The sequence below is a fragment of the Muscardinus avellanarius genome (assembly GCF_963383645.1).
Source record: "Muscardinus avellanarius genome assembly, chromosome: 10".
Lineage (NCBI taxonomy): Eukaryota > Metazoa > Chordata > Mammalia > Rodentia > Gliridae > Muscardinus > Muscardinus avellanarius.
The window spans coordinates 85,228,446-85,248,602 of NC_137796.1; the positions used below are offsets into that span (position 1 = coordinate 85,228,446).

The 20,157-nt window shown below is 36.9% G+C and overlaps 1 protein-coding gene across 4 annotated transcripts in view; it reads left to right on the forward strand.

The window, feature by feature from the left end:
* The window catches only part of AUTS2 (activator of transcription and developmental regulator AUTS2), a gene marked incomplete at both ends in the record, with an annotated part of 1,191,273 nt that overhangs the window by 301,601 nt on the left and 869,515 nt on the right, over positions 1 to 20,157 (forward strand). For all 4 annotated transcript variants that reach the window (XM_080703046.1, XM_080703047.1, XM_080703049.1 and 1 more), the window contains one exon: positions 1,312 to 1,524. In XM_080703046.1, the coding sequence (XP_080559172.1) occupies positions 1,312 to 1,524 (213 nt within the window). The remainder of the gene's footprint in view (positions 1 to 1,311; positions 1,525 to 20,157) is intronic.

The following is a 20,157-nucleotide window of genomic DNA, read 5'->3' on the forward strand; positions in this document are numbered from 1 at the left end:
GGTGGCGCACGCTTGTAATCCCCGCGCTTGGGAGGCAGAGACAGGAGGATCGCGCAGGTTCGAAGCCAGCTGTGCGCGCTGGCTTAGGAGACCCTGTTTCCAAATAAAAATGTAAAAAATAGGTCTGAGAGTATAGCCCGGAGGTAGAAGGGCTTCCAGGAACCCCAGTATCACCAAAAAAAAAAAAAAAAAAAAAAAAAATTACTGGGGATGAAACCCAGGAGCTTTCTGGGATATACCCAAGACTCGTTTTATATTTAAAAAGAGTCTCACTAAGTTTTTAAGAGCCTTGCTAAGTTGTTAAGGCTGGCTTTGAACGTGAAATCCCCCTGACTCAGCCTCCTATGTACTGAGATTACAAGCGTAAGCCACCATGCCTGGCTGAAGCCAGGAGTTTTTGTTTCTCAGTGTGTCCTGAGATGCTAATGGGCAGCTACCAGGTTATATGGCTTGAGATTGGGGTCTGTAGTTGATACAGATGGAGCTCCTCATGTACTGGACACGAATAACCCATTCTCAGCTAAACATACAGGATTAAATGAAAAGTGGTGGCTGTTAAGCTTGGTGATAATATCATTCCATTTTGCAAAGAAGATGGAAATTAAGGATGTTCAAAAGAACATGTGTTAAAAATAAAGTGATTAAGGAAACATTTTAATCACATGAACTGACAGTTTTCTTCTTGCTGGCTCACATCCACCTGGCTCTGGTACATTCAGTCTTTTGCCATTTCTTTTCAATGGAACATGCACTTAGTACTCTTTCTGGAAACAGAGTAATTGATGTATCCACTTGTAGAGTAAGGCTATTGAGCTTTCTCCAGGAATATCTTTGTGTGCCTGACCCAGCACTGAATCACATAAATAACTATTACAGGCATCAATGAAATGTGTGTGTGTGTGTGTGTGTGTGTGTGTGTGTGTGTATGCGCACACACACACTACTGAGGATTGAACCCAGGGGCATTATACAGGAACCTTTTTGTTTTTTTTTTAAATAGGATCTATCTAGGTTGTTGAGATTTTTGTTACATTGTTGAGGCTGTACTAGAACCTGTTATATTCCTTTTTTAACTTTTCAAGTACTGGTATTACAGGCATATGTCATCATGATGGGCTACCAGTGAAATAATTTTAATGGAATGATAGCTATTAGGAATTCAGAAACATTGAGAACCATGGTTCTTAGTTTTAAGTGTTATGTTCCATTTTCCTGTCCTCATCTCCCTTCCTAATAATCTTATTTAGCCTTTTTGGGGTTTGACCCTAGATAACTATGTAACCACCACTTCCCTTTCCTTCTTTTCTACAGAAAGATGTAGCACTTAAGCCTCAGGAACGTGTAGAGAAACGGCAGACTCCTCTGACTAAGAAGAAGCGAGAAGCACTTACCAATGGCTTGTCCTTTCATTCAAAGAAGAGCAGACTTAGCCACCCACATCACTACAGCTCAGATCGAGAAAATGACCGAAATCTCTGCCAGCACCTTGGGAAGAGAAAGAAAATACCGAAGGGACTCAGACAGGTGAGGGAACGTGGTTTTGTTCTTTCCTACGTTTTCCTTAGGAGCCTGCTCCTCTGCGGTTCTAACAGTTGGAGAAAATATCTTTGGTGGGATGCTTCAGTGGCTGCTCTGCAAAATTGTGTTTTTGCTTCTAAAGGAAAATAATAATCATGTGAGTGTTTTTTATTAGAATTTGAAACTTCATTTTGGTACCCTTTTATTTGGATATTCATATATTCTATATGACATAGCTTGATGGTGCTGCCACTGTTGTTTACAGCAGGATAACATCTTGGTAATTGTCAAGATAGATTGATTCTTAGGGGAGAGACTTTAAATTAGGATAAATGAAACAGGGATATTTAATCACATACTTTGTGCATCTCATGCTTCTGAGGTACTAAAACTGGCTGTCTCTAAGCAGGGCCTTAATATTAGGGAATCTCAAGTATTTCGGCATGTGGGAGAGGGGTGGCAAAGAAATGAATGGCCTTTCAATGCTGTAGTTATTCTCTGTACGCCATAATTCAAAAGTATCTTTGTGATTTGGTGATTGAATAAAAGTCTGGTAGTGGAGCTCTCTAGCCTCTTAATAATTTTCAATGGTCTACAAGCAATATTGCTTTTGGCATTTGGGAAGTTTTTCTGCCTTTGGAAATCTCCATGTGAAAGAGATTAATAAGGAAAAACTAAGTTGTTTATAGCCTTTTTTTCCTGCACAAATATAGAGGTTTTAGTGATTGCAGTTATCTGTGTCCTAGGTGTGTTTTGTTTGTTTTTGGTGAGACTATTGGGTGGGATTGACTATCACTTAAAGAAAGCAAAGGAAGTAATTGTGGTTCACAGAGCAGGTGCTGCTAATTAGAAGTCGAACAGGTAATTTCTGGTTTGCAGATGTTTCTTTGCTGAGGGAAAGATCTGAGATCATACAAAACAGTGGTTCTGAAACCTCAGACTGTTAAAATTGTATAATTAACCTTACTAAACACAAATTTTTGCTCCTTCCTTAGGATCTAATTAAATTTGTACTTTCAGAAGTTTTCTATTTGATAATGGTCAAGCTGGTTTGCAAGTCACTGTTATAAGGTGTCAAGAATATGTTCTAGGTGGTGATTATAAATTGAAAGATCAGAAGGATTAAAAGCCTCAAGAAGATGTAATGGGCAGTTTGCTGTGTGAGTTCAGATTGATGGCTAAGAAGGATATTACCTTAAACAACTGTAGTGATGGGTTCAGCATGTCCTCAGGCTTCTGACATGTAATGTCCTCAAATTTGATACTTGGGCAGTGTTCTATAGGCGCACATGTAATCTAAAATCCCAGATTGGATTTACAATGGTAATTATTAACATTTATCTATAGTTATATGCAAACTACTGAAATTATGTTACAGGAATTCAGTGAGTCAGTTTATATAATATAACATGTAATTCATACAGCAACCCTGCCTAGTAGGTAATTATCATGGTTATACTACAGATGTGGAAAATAGTGCTCGAGGAGATAAAGTGGCTTGTCTGAGGCCACCTAAGCAATGAGGATTACAGTTCTGGTTTAGATTCAGATCTCTGGCCCCAGGGCTTGGTTCCCCCTATATTTTCCATCTGCTTTTGTTCTAGATGAGGATTGGGCATGAGGAGAAAGTACTCTAGGTTAGAGAATGGAGGTAGTCTATAAATATTTCTTAAAGATAAGAGATTAATTTGGGCAAATAGAGTGGTTTTGGTTGTAGAAATGGCCTATGATGACACAAGAAGAATCATAACTACTAGCTTTAAAGAGTGGGGGAAGAGCTAAGTTTGAAAATAACCAAATTTGGATTCAGATTTTTTAAAAGGAATTGAGAAGAAGGAGGGAATATAGGTTCTATGAAAATGATGTTTCTGTGGTGTTTGTGATTCCTAACTCATGGCTCTCTATCTGAAATATTTGAGAAAAAAATAATTATTCCCAGTGGAGAGAGATTCCAGGGTCACCATCACCATCTCTCCCCTAGGCCCTTCTGCCCTCCCAGTAGGGTACTGGGCAGACTGCTTGCCCTGTCAGGCAAGAACCAATTTATTTCTGAGCTAACACTTAGGTCCTCATTCTTTACTCTTTTTCCTTGACCTGGTCTTACCTATCTATTCTTTATCCTCAAAGTTCTTTCAATTTTGTGAAACACCAAGAGTATCAAAGTTCTCCAGTAAAAGCACTTATAAAGAAAGATGTTTCAAACTGTGTTTTTTGTTTAGGTATTAATGCTCAACCTCTGGTACTAATTATATTTAATATCAAAGCTATTCTTTTTTAGGGCAAATATATGAAAAACAATTAGGTCTTTAAAAATCATAGAGAAGGAAAAAATGAATCATTTGCTTGGCCTAAGGGTTTTTAAAACAAGTAGTATTTTCTAATTTGCAGTGTTAATGTCAAGGTGTACAATCCAATTAAGTGTTATATTAAGAAAGAAAGCAGAAGTTGATAACTGCAGTAAGGTCATAATACTTTTCATTTATAATATTCCTGGGACCACATGTGCTGTTATGAAACCCCAAATATCACTGGGTTGGTGCTGCCCACCTCGATAATGAGGGTTTTAGATTAGAAAATTTCTCAGGTTCCTTCTTGTAAGTTTCATTGGTCTTTAAACTTAAGATTAACACAGATGAATATGGTTCTATGAAGGAAAACAGCCTAGTAGGTCTAGAGTTAATTTTGTTTTGAAGTCTACCAGTCTGTAACTTCTGGCTCTGTGAAGACATTTAAAGGAAGAGGAGTAATATACACACTTGTAGTGTTAGCGTTCCATTGTGTCAGCCTTGGCAAGTGCCTTCTTCCCATGATCCTTGGTAAAAAGTGAGGCCCAAGTGTTAAATGACCACAGTAGATGTTCACAAGCATGTCCTCAGAAGACTTGGGATTGCTTTCTTTTTGTGCCAGATGCCTATATTTTTTTTCCTTCCTCTTACCAGATAAAGGAACTGAATCTGACTTATTTAGCTACAGGACCTTGAGATGAGAGTAAGCCTTGAGAAGCAGTTCTAAATTAATGATTGTGTTTCAGTGACTTTATTGAGGGAACTATAATCCGAAGAAGTTCACATGAAAGTGGGCAGTAGGAGGTGAGAGCTTAGTCTTTGTTTCTGATACTGTGACAGTAAATAAAGTTTACATGTTATTAGGAAATTGTACTTCCTGAGCATGCAACTTAAGGCATAGCTTTCCTGTAATTATGGGAAAATGGTATTCCTTAGTAGAGAGGAAATAATAGGAATCTCCCTCACCCCCCAAAATCCATTGAAGGCAGCTAATCTTTTTACTTTGAGAGTGTAATTATATATTTTTAGGAGAAAACGGTATACTTCTAAGATGAAACTTCTTTTTCTTCCCTCCCCTTGTTATAAAACCTTGTGATGTATTTCCATTATGTGAAAAGAAAGCTTTCTAATTGACACTAAACTTATTTGCTGGATTATGTTTTTAAGTATAAATACCTACTGATTTAGAAGATTGCTGATCTGGCAACTGCCTTGGCAAATAGTTGCACTTTTTGAAATAGCAGATTTGAACACTTCTTAATTCCCAAAGGTGTTTTTAAAATGATGCAGAAAGAAGTTGCTTGTTACGCAAAATACTGCGTGGCTTTCTGACCTCCCTAGACTTTAGAAGTTCTGAGTTCTCATGATGTAAATATTTAGACATTATAAAAGGTTAGCTTTTAAAAACTAGTAAGACCTCAGTAGACTATTTTGCCTCCAACCTCTACTTAGGTGTAGGAAAATCAAAGTAAGTTGTGCAGGTTCTCTCCATCAGAGCTTTAGTCTCTACTTTGGAGACACTGGAACTACTCTTACAATGAAACCACTGAGTGACAACAAGAATGTTGTGTGTTGCTAAACATACTAGTCCGGTTATTAGTTCTTGCAGAGCATTTTGGGAAAATTCTACCATTCCCAGAGAATTGAGTAAGCTCTGTTTTTTTTTTTTTTTATCTTCCAATATATCTAACCTCTAGACCATGAGGAATGCTTTGAAAATGAATTTTAGGCACAAAAACAGACTCATAGATCAGTGGAATAGAATATAAGATGGAGAAACACATCGTCACACATACAGCCAGTTGATTTTTTGATGAAGGATCCAAACACATATGCAGGATAAAAGACTGCCTTTTCAACAAATGGTGCTAGAAAAACGGGGCTTTCTTATGCATAAAAATGAAATTAGATCCCTAGCTTCTCACAGTGCACAAAAGTAAAGTCAAGATGGATTGAAGACCTAGAAATTACACCAGAAACTTTGCAGTCACTAGAAGAAAACAGAGAACTAACTCTCCAGCATACGCTCTCAACAAGATCCCTAAAGCATGGATAATAAAAGCTAGAATCAATAAATAGAATGGCATCAACTTTAAAAGCTTCTGTTCATCAAAGGAAACAATCGAGAGTCTAAACAGTGAGCCTACAGAATGGGAGGAAATCTTTGCCAGTTACTCCTTTGTTAGAGGACTAACATCGTGAACATACAAAGAACTCCAAGAACAAAGAAAACCCAATTTAAAAAATGGACAGTAGAACTGAATAGACACTTCTATACAGAAGAAATATAATTGTCCAGACTATTTGAAAAATACTTATTACTAGAAATCATGGGAATGCAAAACAAAACTATATTTAGATTTCACCTAGCTTCAGTTAGAATAATAATAATCAAGAATACAAACAATAGCCGGGTGTGGTGGCTCATGCTTGGAATCTCCCCACACTTGGGAGGCAGAGACAGGAGGATAGCACTGATTCGATGCCAGCCTCTCTGGCTTGAGACCCTGTTTCCAAATAAAAATATAAAATAGGTCTGGGAGTGTAGCCCGGAGAAGGGTTTCCAGGAACCCCAGTACCACCAAAATAATAATAATAATAATAATAATAATAATAATAATAATAGAAGTAAGTAAAATATGAAGAATAAAATATGAAGAATACAAAATATGAAGAATAAATGCTGTTGAACATGTGAAATAATAACTCACCTACACTATTGGTAGGAGTTTAAATTAGTACAACCATGTGGAGGTCAGTATTTACCTTCCTCAAAATTAGAACCATCATATGACACACCGAAATCACTCTTTGGTATTTTTCCTGACGAACTAAAGTCGGAATACTCTAGTGATACATACCCATGTTTTATAGCCACATGCGCCACCATGCCTGGCTGATTTTAGAGAAGCAATGATGAAAAGTTGATAAGAGTCCAGAAAACTCACATTTGGCTCCCTCTGGATTGCTCAATCTCCATTTAGTACATTAGATTGCCCTTTCTCTTTGGTATGAACTGAGCCAGGGGGGATAGGCTGAAGTGAGCTAGAAGCAAGTGTTTGGTATTATGAACTTTTCTAATAGACATCCAGATGGAGCATCAAAATAAATCCAGAAGTCTGCTTTCTTAACTGAGTTTTAATTGCCAAAACGAATGACTGCTCATTAAGAACAGAATTTCTCAGAAAAGAGGTAACTTACTGACCTATTGCTTCTAGTTAAGGAAAACATCATTTGAGAGGTTAATAAATGAATTTGGGAGAAAGTTAAAGATTTAAGAATTAGGAAAATATAAAGTTTAGACTGTTCTTGCTGGTAAGAATAACTTATGTGAGAATGCCTTGTATGGTTTTAAAAGGTCTATGAATACAAGGTGATATGTGAAGGTACAATTTTTAAGGTATATAAATTCATTTCTCTCTGAAAATCTGGTGTGGTTGAGTCAAATCTGGGGAACGTTTATAGTTGATATTGCCAATTGTAGATACCAATAATGTTTGCTGATGTCTAAGAAGAAGAGTGATCAGTCCTAGTGCCAAGTCTTTAGAATTGGATATGTTATTAAATCTGTGTGTGGTGGGTGTAGTTGCTTTGTGTATTGGCATTACATGTTGACTTTACTTGGAATAAATGGATGTGTTGGTATACAAGGGCCTAGGTGACTAAGTACCATGTGCATTTTTACTCAGTTTGATAAAGCAGTGTACCCCAGACCATGCTCCTTTGTATTATGACTTTTTTCATAACAGAAGCTGGTCCGTTTTTTAAGTGAGACTTGCTCATCATGTCTCAGGAGCTCTCTGACATTTGTTACTAGTATAAAGTATCCTGTAGAAGATGATTTATAATGGGAAACTTTGATTAAACAGATCCAGTTCAAGTCACACTTCTAAAGACCTACTATAATTAGATTTTGGATATCTAGGCCAAAAATCACCCAATTATTTATTCATCTTGACTCCAGAGCCTACAAGTTTCTGGAAATCAGAGTATTTGAAACACAAATGTAATTTGGAATTATACTTTCATAATGAGAGGACACACGAACTTTGCTATGTGCTCTTGCACGATGGTTAATGCCTGATGGTACCTTGAGCTAGTATTAGGAAAAGTGAGCCATAGTTAAACCATTTTTACCTCATACTGCATAACTGAGTTTATTGTGTTAATTTAGATTCCTTTTGCTTTTCAAAAATTGTAGACATCTCAAGGTTACAAACTATGGTATCAAGTTAGATTCTTTTTTCTAACTTATTAACTTAATTTGCACACTACTTACTCCTCTTTCCCAAATTGAAGAGATAAGAATATGTAAAGAAAGATGGGGAGAATTTAAAAATTATAATTTCTCTTGGAGTCTTGAATAAGAATTTAATGCCAACTTTGGATATCTGGATTTTGAGGTATCCTGATCTATGCTTGTCCCTTTCTGTTCAGAAATGAGTTATGAATTATGTTAGAGGTATTGGTTTGTAATTGGGATGTACAAGACTGGTACATATAAAAGTTATGTAAAAGAAGTTTTCTTCTTTCTTTTTAAATTTTTTTCTATGAATGTGGTGGGGGTCTCACCTCCTTCCTTGTTTTTTTTTTTTTTCCTCCCCAATTTTCTACCCAGGCCGCTCTCCAATTTTTTGTCTCAAGTGATCCTCCTGTTTACCCTCCTGAGTTCTGGGACTATAGGAGTACACCACCACACCTGATAATGGATGTTTTGGTTTTATCTTGGGTCATTTGAAAGTGGTGATATTTTTCTTTTTGTATTGTAGAGTTTTTGGTTTTATGTCTCCTGAATCCATACATCATTGTCTAGGATATATTCTGTGAGCCCTAAATGTAAAAGCAAGAGTAAACATAACATGACTACATTGAGACAGATCTTCAGAGTGGTGTGGATAATAATAATTGTATCTCAAATGACATTTATATTTTTAATAAAAATCTATGGGAAGTGGCTCTCTTAAGGGTGTAAAGCTGTTTGGATAGGTCCCAGGTGGTCTTATGTGCTGCCAGCCCCAGTGGGCTGCTGCAGCAATAGTCCTTGCAGACTCCTCCCCAAAACTATAGGGAAACGTGGAGGGTGGAGTGCATGGAATGCAGCTGAGGACTTGACTCTTAACAGTACATTTTGGTTCAGATTCCTGGACAGGCTTGAGGGGGGAGCACTGCTTCAGGTAAACCTGGCTGGTACATATGTGCCTAAGGAAAGAACTCCAGCCTACCTCAATGCTGAAAACCCTGACCCTAGAGCACTGGGCCCATGAGTGGCAGAAATGAAAGACCAGGGGACTGTATAGTCATTAAATTATAAATCAGGATCATCCCTTCAAATAATACTACAGAGAGAAAATAGGTAGAATAGTAAAAAGAACTATAATTAAAATACTGGGCAGTAAGTCCACTTGAGTTATCCTAATACCTGTAGCAATTGTAACTTTTTATACTTTCCAAAGTGAGAATTTAGGATGTGTGTATAGAACCTTATTAAGGGTCACTTAGATACCATATAATGTTAGAAAAGTAAGAAAGATAAAGCAAAAGGAACAATTCTTAACTCTAGGTCCCATAAATTTCTGCTTTCACTTTAACAAGGTCTATCTAGTTTGCTTTCAGGAGTTGGACAGAATTCCCTTTATTTAAAACTGCATTTGGGACCAACATTTTCCCCTCTTCTGATGATAATATATCTGCATGTGTCCTGAGTTTAGCTACAAAACATGAAACATGAAATAAGCCTCCCTGTGTCCTATAATCTTTGTTCACAGCTGTCCTATCTCCACACAAGTCTGTACATGGCAGGTAATGGGTGGGAGGTAGGAGTGGGTAAGTGACTGTGTCTTTGCATTGGTGTTGGTGGGGAGCTGAGCAGATGGTTGTGATAGCCATGTGCTGCGAGATTCCTGTGGGAGTTGATGGTGGTGACAGGCGACTCACAATGTGCTATTTACAGTTTGGGTTTGCAGTCTTTCCGTGACATCTGAATGCTCTTTAGCAACTGCTTTCATTACTGCCTTTCGAGGAGCTGCTAATTGAAAATGAAATTGTGGGTGGGCTTTAAGACAGGCAGGCACAGGCAACTCTGTGTGGTAAATGTTTCTTGAGATCTGTCGGCTGTCTTGATGCCCCATCCGTAATTCTTTTGCTAAGGAGTTAAAGCCAAGGTGAATTTGAAGACTTAGTTATGTGTGCATGGGCAGAGCTGAATGTTACACCCTGCCCTAAGAGTCAAATGTACACTTAGCCGGCTGGAAACCAGCCTAGGGAAATGCTTGGAGAGCCAGACCATCTGCCTGCAGCTCATCTTTGGGTGCTTAAATGTGTACTACTGTGTTAGGTTCTTATTTTAAACCTGCTAACATTTTGTAGTATTTTCTGTGATTTTATTTTAAGATATCAGCCTCTTTTCTTCTGGCAGTTTATGCAGTTACTGTATAGGAGAAAATAGTTACTTGATCCCTTGAACTTTGGGATATTACTGTGTATTCAAGTTCATATATGTAACTTTACTACCTGTAAGTCTTCTCATTTGATACAATGCTTTTGTAGGCATTTGGGGCCTCCAGGTACAATGAGAAAAGGGGGAGATGCTGGATTTGATTGGACTTTGACAGTAGATGATGGGCTTGATTCTCTTATGGCTTCTTCCAGCTGCAGGGCTGTGATAGGTTCCTCATCTAAAGAGTTGTTCACTGTAGCATCAGCAGCATTACTGAAATGGCATCTTCTAAGTGTTTATATGTCGGATTGTTTTATTACCCATTCTGAAAATAGCTTTGTACAGAGAAATCTTGTGCTGAACAAGGATGACCTCCCTCTCTTGGAAATGCTGTTAGCTCTCTTTTTAATTAAATATGAAGACAGATACATTATTACTGCATTCTTTTTAGCTTTCCCTTGAACATTTCAGTGAATATTAGTTGGGACAGAACCATATTGAATTATATGCTTTGTTTGGCTAGGACTACTGTTCGCTCTTAGAAAGCCTCTAGTCTCAGGCCAAGGGGACCTTTATGACACACCCCTTGCTATACTTAACCTGCAATCCCATTAGACCTGCTTTGCCACAGCAACCCAACTGTTTTAAAGCATTTGAGATACTGCTGGGTTCTAATGATGTTTAAAATAACCTATTTGGTATTCCAAATGAATTCTGGAACATTGCCGATTGATACCAGTGTTGATAATTTTGTACCAAGCAGATGTAATAATGTTCTTACAGGAGCTCTGGGGCTTTTCACACATAGGGGCATGTGTTCTGACACCAGTGTGTGCATTCTAGTGTTAATTCTCATATTCATATTCTCTTTCTCCTAAACACAGAATCACACACACACACACACACACACACACACACACACACACACACAGCAGAAACTACACACACATACACACTCAGACACACAGCAGACCCTAAAATAGCTCCCAAATGCCTTAAAACCAGGGCCCACCTGATATCTTTCAGGAGGCCTGATGAGTTGTGCCACATGGCCTGCTAAAACCCTTTGCCTGCATTCATTGATCACAGCTCTGCAGAAGCTGCCACTTATCCTCTGTGTCTGCCTACAGTGATGCTGATGTAGCAGGTCATTTTGTAATCACTGTTTGCACCTGTGTCTGCCTAGGAAGTGCTTGTGTCATACATCTTGAAATCATGTAGTACAGAGCTGGACAGGTTCTAATTGCCATTGATGGTTCTGAAGGGCTGAGATTGGGCATAATTAGATTGAGAAGCAATTAGCTCCATTTTCTGAATAGGGAACATAACAGAATAATACTTCTCCAAGGGTGGTCTGTGGACTACCTATATCAAAGCCATTGTAGAGCTCTGGTTAAAAATGCAGATTCCTAGCCGTATTCTACTATCACTAAAGGTGTTCCAGGGCAGGTGCTACAAGAGTAAACTGAATTATTTTTATATTTATTAAAAATAAAAGTTAGTATTTAGCAAAAAACTTACATCTTAAAATATTTAAAACATATCTTATGTGAAATTAACCTCATCAGTAATAGGATCATATTTAGAAATTGAGTTCTCATCCAAAATATTAACAAGAATGAAATATTTCTGCCATATGCTATAGATATATTACCAAAAAAGCTTTTAAAAATGGCTACATTTTCTAGGAGCCTACAAGAATAGTCCTGTTACACTAACTTTGTTGTAATCTTTTTACTTAAGCCCACCAGCTTCATCAAATAATACAGCTATTTATGATAGTTAAATTTTTCATTTTAATATATTTTATTTACCTTTTCCCTTCTATTTGTAGACAGTGCTCTTAAGCTCTTAAAGTTTGTATTTTTTTTTTACAAATTCCTCAAACAACAAAATTGGTGGAATTCAGTGGCAATACTAGAGATAAGAATGAATGAAATTTGAAAATATTGTTCATGTATTAATGAAGGCTAAAGGCCACTAACTGCTTTCTTTGTAGCTAAGAAAGCTGCAATTTAATAATATAATTGAATTTCTGATTTGGGCCCCACAAATTCAAAAGAAAATATTTTTCTTTTTCAAACTAAACAGGATATAAGCCCTTCGAAGTTTTGTATAACTGGCAAAACCTACAATTACATCTTAACAATTGCTTGAGGTGTATCAAGTGGTACTATTTGATTTTAATACATTCCTATGAGACCAGAAATGATTATTACCTTGAGATCTTGAGATGTGTGATACTGAAGAGTTGATAAGGAAATTACAACACCATATGGGAACCAGAAATGGGGATTGAACCCAGGGGCATTCTACCTTCGAGCTATACTCCAAGACTATTTTTTTCTTTCTTTTGAAACAGGGTCTCACTAAGTTGTGCAGGGCATCACTAAGTAGCTGAGGCTGGTTGCAAATATTCTCATTGAATTCTTTCTGTATTTAAATTAGAATTCAGACACCTGTGAATCATTTCCTCATTCAACCTGGTTTCCTCAATTTTGTCTTGCTACTGTAGTTCCCTCTTTTCAACCCAACTCTCTCCATTTTCTCCAATATGCATAGTTCTTTTGCACCTTGTGTACCTTACACATGTTCTTCTTTCCACCTGAGCCCACATCCCCATTGCCGTGCCTTCTCTTTTTCTGAGCCAGAGATGAAATGTCATCCTTCAGAGAGGTTTTCCCTGACAAGATTGTTAACCCAGGGACTGCCAGAAGTCATTTGTCTTTTATATTCACTTTTTAAAGTACTTTTTAAAACAGTATTGTTTGTACTTACAGGTTTTTCTTTTGTGTATACTTCTCATATTTGTTTCTCTTGCTAGACTCCAAATATTCCTGAGGAAAGGTACCATATTCACTGTCTCCCCCAGACTGTGGAACACATTGCTTGACATAGGGAAGAAGATGCTCAATAATTAAGGTTAAATTATTAAAAGTCTGAATAATAATTACTTTTTCTGTTGATGGCATTGCTAATTCTGCTCTCTTGTTATATTTCAACTCTACTTCACTACTAGTAAAAGGAGAACTATAACCCCACTATGTGATAAGACTGTCTTTATTCTCCAGAAGACATAAAATGCAAAATGGGACACCAGTCAACACATGCATATCAAGCCAAAGTTTATCCTAAGAAATTTCTGTTCCTCCCCTGGATGGCGTCTGCCCTTCCCCCATGTACATCAGCACTTTGTCTTTCCAGTATGCCTAGCCTGTCAGAGCAGTATAATTGCTCGTGCAGCCAGAAAAGGCTGTCCTGGAGAAAAGATAGCATTCCATGTTTCAGAGTTAGAAATGGTCCAAAAGAGACCAGACAAGCAGCAGAGGCAGAGAGGAAAGTCGGTGGGATGGAGTAGTGTGTGTGTGTGTGTGTGTGTGTGTGTGTGTGTGTGTGTGTGTGTGTGTTTGTGTGTGTGTCTTCACTAGGGATTGAACACAGGGGCATTCCACCTCCAAGCTACATACCCAGCCTAATTTTTATTTTTATTTTGAAATAGGGACTTGTCAGATAATGAGAGTCTTAACTATTTGCTTAATCTGTCCTTGAACCTGCAGTCCTCCTGTCTCGGCCTCCCAAATACTGGAATTACAAGAGTGCACCAGCACATCTGCCTGGAAATACTCTTTACTTGCATTATTTGTGTGGTACTAAAAAATACAAAATAGTTTATATTTTAGAATAATAGTGTATCTCAAAAGTATAAACTATTTTAGTATTGAATCATCAATAGCATATGTCTCACTGTAAAATTATTGTCCCACATGCCCTCTGTCTAAACAGTTTTGACTTTAGAAAATATTTTAATTTTGTTTCCTTTTTGAGCAGCCCTGTTAATTCATTCTCTCCAGATTTGCTCAGGCGGCAAACATTTACTGAATATCCTTTATGTGCAAACCCAACACAAGAGAATCTGACACAACAGAAAGGATGTCTATAATGATAATGCCCTTGGTGTGTTAACAGCTTGAAGATCCATCCTGACCTCATCAAGAACTCTTAGCAAATAAGTGAGGCTGAGACTGGCAGATGAAGGATAGTTCAATGAAGGCATGAGGGAGCATTGCTTAGAGAGTAAATACCTTCAGATATATGCACTAAAGTTCTTTAAATTTGTTTATTTTTACTGTAGCTTAGTTTTGGTCCTCTCTGCCTTTCTAAGAAACTTGTGAGGATAATTCTATATCCTACTGAAATAGTACTTTTGGAAACATTGTGCTACTTATCAATTCTCTTGGATTCTTATTTTTTACAAATAAAGGCTTTAGGGTTTTCTTATTTTTACCTCAGGTATAATTTAATAGGAATTTCCTGGACACATAATTTTATCCTTATATGCCATGATTCAGAGGATAGGAAACAACCAAAAAGTATATTTAACACTTCATACCAGATTTGCCTGCCTGCCTGCCTGCCTGCCTGCCTGTCCTCCCTTCCCTCTTTCCTTCCCTTCCATCTATTCTTCCTTTCTGCCTCCTTTTCTTCCTTCCATTCTTCCTCCCATAAAACAGTGTTCCTTTACTGTTGTAATTGTGGCTATTGATATGAGAAGTGCCATTTAGGTTTCTCCTTCAATTATGGGGATCTTTATACTAAGTAATAAAATCATTCCTCCTGGATGTCACATGTTGGCAGCTGGACCAAGAGAAAGCTGTTTTCACTTTGTTTTATGGCTGCTACTTGGAACTCATTTACTGAGATATATTAATCACTGCAGCCAATTAGAGGGAAAGGGTGAAGTTTACTTGTGAGCATATTCAGTGTTACATTGTTCAGGCTTTATGAACAACTCACTGTAGAAAGAAACTGGGAATGAAGAGTCTTGGGTTGCAAGTTTTGTCTTGGCTACTGCTCTGCTCTCTAAGTCCTTAAGTTAATTGCCTCTTTGCACATGATGTATGCTTCTAACACTGAAAACATTATACATACTGGGATACTTAAAATTTCTTCTTAGTGCTTAAAAGTAGATTTTTAAAACCATGAATTATCTCAACTTTAGTAGTGTTAATATTTTAGATCAGTCTGCACTTAAATATGCATATATAGAACAACTTAAAATTTCTACTGTAGTAAAATTATGATGTTAGACTTTTGTAGATCCTGGTGGGTATGTTATGTTAATAAACAGTAAAGGCATTAGGTTTATTCATATTGATTTTGTGATATTAAAAGCTTTTTGCTGAGAAGAGATTAATATGAGATGGTACAACTTTTTTGCCTGGGGACCATATTTATTGGCAGTCATCTGAGGATTACAATTTTAGGTCCTTCAAATTAAAACAGTATACATCTGCTTATTATGAACAAATAGTGAAAAATGTAATGAAATTATTTGTAAATTTTATTTCTTTCAACTATTAGCCCATCTTTCTGAACATGATATATTTAAATTAGTTTTTCACTAAGTACATTTGGGCGCATATGTAGTGACTCTTCAGGTTTTGGTAGATCCTTCCCTGTAGCCCCTTTTTATAGAGTGAATGTAATTTATCAGAAGCAGCATCTTCTTATGGACTAGTTCAATAGGTATTGGGCAGAATAGTTGTGGAGCTGGGTTCTCAGCCCTCTTTCAGTTGAACTCTTTATTCAGTGACTGTCCAATGCCTCAACCCATTGATATTATGGAGGCATCAAAGGAACTATAAGAAATTGCTGCTGTTTTTTCAGGGTTTTAATCCTGGGTTACTCAATTACTTTTGAAGAGTTTAAAATGAAATGGATGCAAAAATACTATTTTTAAAAGTTACTGAATGCCGGCATGGTGGCGCAAACTTGTAATCCCTGTGCTTGGGAGGCAGAAACAGGAAGATCGCACAGGCTCAAAGCCCAGCTGTGCTGGTTTAGAAGACCTTGTTTCCAAATAAAAAAATTATAAAATAGGTCTGGGAGTGTAGCCCGGAAGTAGAAGGATTTCCAGGAACCCCAGTACCACCAAAAAAAAAAAAAAAAAAAAAAAAAAGTTACTGAATGATAGATATGCCCTTAGTGTTTCACTACTCTCTCTTTTGGTTTTTATAATGACTTTTTCTTTTTTTTGTAGAAGGACATTTTTCTTACAGCTGTGTTTGTGACTTTGGGCTATGACTTAAGAGTTGACACTATTAAGATCTCCTCTGGGTTTGTCATCAGAGGTGAAAAGGGTGTGTGTGTGTTAATATCTGAGAAAGTTTCTAATACAAATACATGTTTTTTTTTTATTTGTTGAATCATATTGGCTAATTGAAAGAAACATGTGAATTGTTAAAATTATGTGAAAAATAAGGACAAATTTCCCAAAGCAGGATGCATTTTGATTCCCTAAAAGAAATGTATTAACTTTTGATTTTAAAACTTAGACTGCAGTGTTTTTGGCTTAATTTCACTGCTATAGCTAGAATAAGCAGAAAGCTAAACGAAATAAAAAATATTGTGGTGGAAAATAGAAAACTTAGGACACACACACACCATTCTGGATTTTACTGATTATTTTAAGATTAGTAGATGTTGACTGACCACAAGGATGTTTGTGCTGCATTCCACAGGCTACCCTACATTTGTAGAACTCTTACATATTAAAGTCCATCATCTCAGCATTTTGGCTTCATACCTATAGTCTTTGAAAGGCTTGGATCTCTGGCTAAGCCAGGCTAAGGATGAATACAAATTATTACCAACTATATCTTCTGTCCACCCCTACAGAATCTCTCTGAAGCAACTTAAAACTATTTCTACTATTATTCCCTTAGCATAAGCTGATCTTTTGCTGTTTTTTAAGGAAAATATTTTGTATATGTTAAAACTGGTAGCACAATATTAACTGTTATCTAAACCTTCTATAACACTTAGAAATGACTTATTTAAGCCTTTCCAATTTCTTAGCACTTTTACTCTATAGACTCTAGTATGTGGTATTGAAATTTATAATAAACATTAATTTAGGAAGAAAAAAAACATTTCATGCTATTATATGACCTATGCCATTTCGCCTCTGCGTGTGATTTTTGGTTGTGGATGATTCAGAAATTATCAGTTTAAGATTGTAATTGTATATTGCTTTTCTAGGTAATATACCAGAAAAATGTGTTTTTCTCCTTATGTATTTCTACTCTTAATAAAGGCTATTTACTTATAGAATTTATGCATTATAATATCTTGATGACCCCAGGGTTTTTGATGTAGTAGTGACAAAGGGCGTTGGCAGCATGAAGACAATGGTAGGTTGTCTCTCAGTTCCTTTTGTGTACAGAATTTTGTATATTTTCTATGTACCCCTCTCCCTCTGGTGTTGGTTTCTTTGTAGCAAAGGGAAACCAACTTGTATTTCTGAGGATATATATAAGTAAGCAAAAAAGAAGGGAGGAAGTCAGTGTTCATATTTTTTAAAAAATTAGCCTGTGCGCATGCCTGTTATCCCAACTACTTGGTAGTCTGAGGCAGGGAGATCACAAGTTCAAGGTTAGCTTGAGCAATTTAGCATGCTCTTGTCTCAAAAAATAAGAAGGGTTGGGGATGTAGTTCAGTGGTAGACCACTTTCCTAGTATTCTCAAGGACTTGGGTTCAATTCCCAGTACTACCACCAAAAATAAATAAGATAATAAAATGTAATTAATCAGCTGGGCTTGGTGGTGCACGCTTATAATCCCAGTGCTTGGGAGGCTAAGACAGGAGGATCTCACAGGTTTGAAGCCAGCCTCAGCTACTTAGTGAGGCTGTAAGCAACTTCGTGAGACCCTTTTTCCAAATAAATTATAAAATAGGTCTAGGAGTATAGGTCGGAGGTAGAAAGCCCCTGGGTTCCATCCCCAGTACCCCCCCCCCAACACACACTGTAATTAATCAACATGTATGGAAATACTTAACCAGTTGTTGGGCTACTCACAGATTGGTGAGTTGCTGGCCAATTCCTGCCTTTCCTATCTACCCACCACCCCACCAAGAGGTATATTTGACATAAACTTAGGCAGTACATGTTCCATTTTGAGTCAGTTTTTAACTTAAATCAGACAGCACACACTCTGAAGCTTTATTTTTCTTTTTTAAGTTGGCTTTGCTATTCTTAGGCCTTTCTAATTGGCTTATGAATTTCATAAATCAGCATGTCAGTTTCTATAGGAAGTGCTGATGGTGAGTTTGTTGAGATTATATTGATTCAATATATCAATTTGAGGAGATTTGGCAGTTTAAAAATACTACATCTCTATTAAAATTTATTTCTCTATTTGTCTCAATAGTATTTTATAGTTTTCAGTGAACAAGTCTTGCATATTTTTTGTGAGATTTATTCTTACATATTTTACATTTTTATGTTTTTATTGGTGCATTGTAATACATAATAGTGAGGTTCAAACTGATATATATATATGAGTATATACATATATGCTCATATCACTTGATACATTTTTCAAAGGGAAAGTTTTATACTTGTTGCAATAACATATTGTCACAAAATTTGTTTCTAGTTGTTCATTGCTAATGTGTAGAAATATGCTGATTTTTGTGTATCTTTCATGTATCCTGCGGGCTTGCTTACCCTAATTATTAGTTTTGATAGTTTTTGTAGATTCCATTGGATTTTGTAAATTAATATTATTTTTAATCCAGGCATGGTGGCATATGCTTTGTAATCCCAGCATTTGGGACGCTGAGACAGGAGGATTGCAGTTTGTGGACAGCCGCAACTACTTAGTGAGGCCCTTTGCCCAGAATATTTACTTACATGTTTTGATTTTTTGTAAAATTTGTATTCATAAATTCAGTGTAAAATATGTATGTTGATAGGGCATAAATTATTTAATGGTTATTATATTTGTTTATTTTCAGTGCTGGGAATCAAATTCAGAGCACATGCTAGGCAAGTGCTCTGCCACTGAGCTTTTTTCCCATTTCTGCTTAGACATTTTAAAGAAAATAGTATCTTTGGGAAGGATGCAGTTTTGTACATTTTATATTTTGGATTCATATTCATATTCTCTCTCTCTCTCTCTCTCTCTCTCTCTCTCTCTCTCTCTCTCTCACACACACACACACACACACACTCTCTCTCTCTCTCTCTCTCTCTCTCTCTCTCTCTCTCTCTCTCTCTTCTATTACTTGGTATACTGCTTGAAACTGAATTTTCTATTTTTGCATCTTCGGAACTTTATACAGTATTTGTCATAGAATACTTAATTGATGTTTGATTTGAACTGAGCATGCTAGAGCCTTAAGCTCAGAGCAATTTTAAGGCTCTACCTAGAACCTGTGTATTATATAGAATCTTAACTGTACAGTATAAACCACACTGACATTGTAGCTTGTTATTAGGTGTCTTGGATTTGTTGTGCAAAAGCAATCAGAGAATGAGGTCTCTTTATTGCTTGGAATTGCTAGTTAACTGTTGTTTCACCATTGATCAGAAAAATGGCTGTCTTTTCCACTCTGTTCATTGCGGTAATTTTCTGTAATCAGACATAGTCTTAGAGGTACAAGACTTACTGAATCTACCTTATTGACTTCTGGAAACATCACTGATTTGGGTGGAAATAATCATCTAGGGTTTCTCTGTTGTGTGTTAGCAGTCTCTCTTTTTTTTTGTAGTTGGGATGGAACCCGGGGCATTCTAACTCCCAGCTACATCCCCAGCCTTAATTTTTTTTAGGTCTCACTAAGTTGCAGGGCTCAATAGCTGAGTCTGTTGGCGAACCGCGATTTTCCTGTCTCACCCTCTAAAATGCTAGAATTACACGAGTGTGCCACCACACGCAGCAGCAGTCTTACTTATTGAAACATCTGCCATCATCTGACCCTGCCTTCTGTATATCCCTTGGTACATTCTGAATTCAATACTATGTTTTAGTAGGTAAAGATCATAAAGAATAGTTTTATAAAGTCTGTTCCAGAAATATTACATAAAATGATCTCATAGATTAAAGAGTTACCCCCCTTACCCTCCCCTTGTT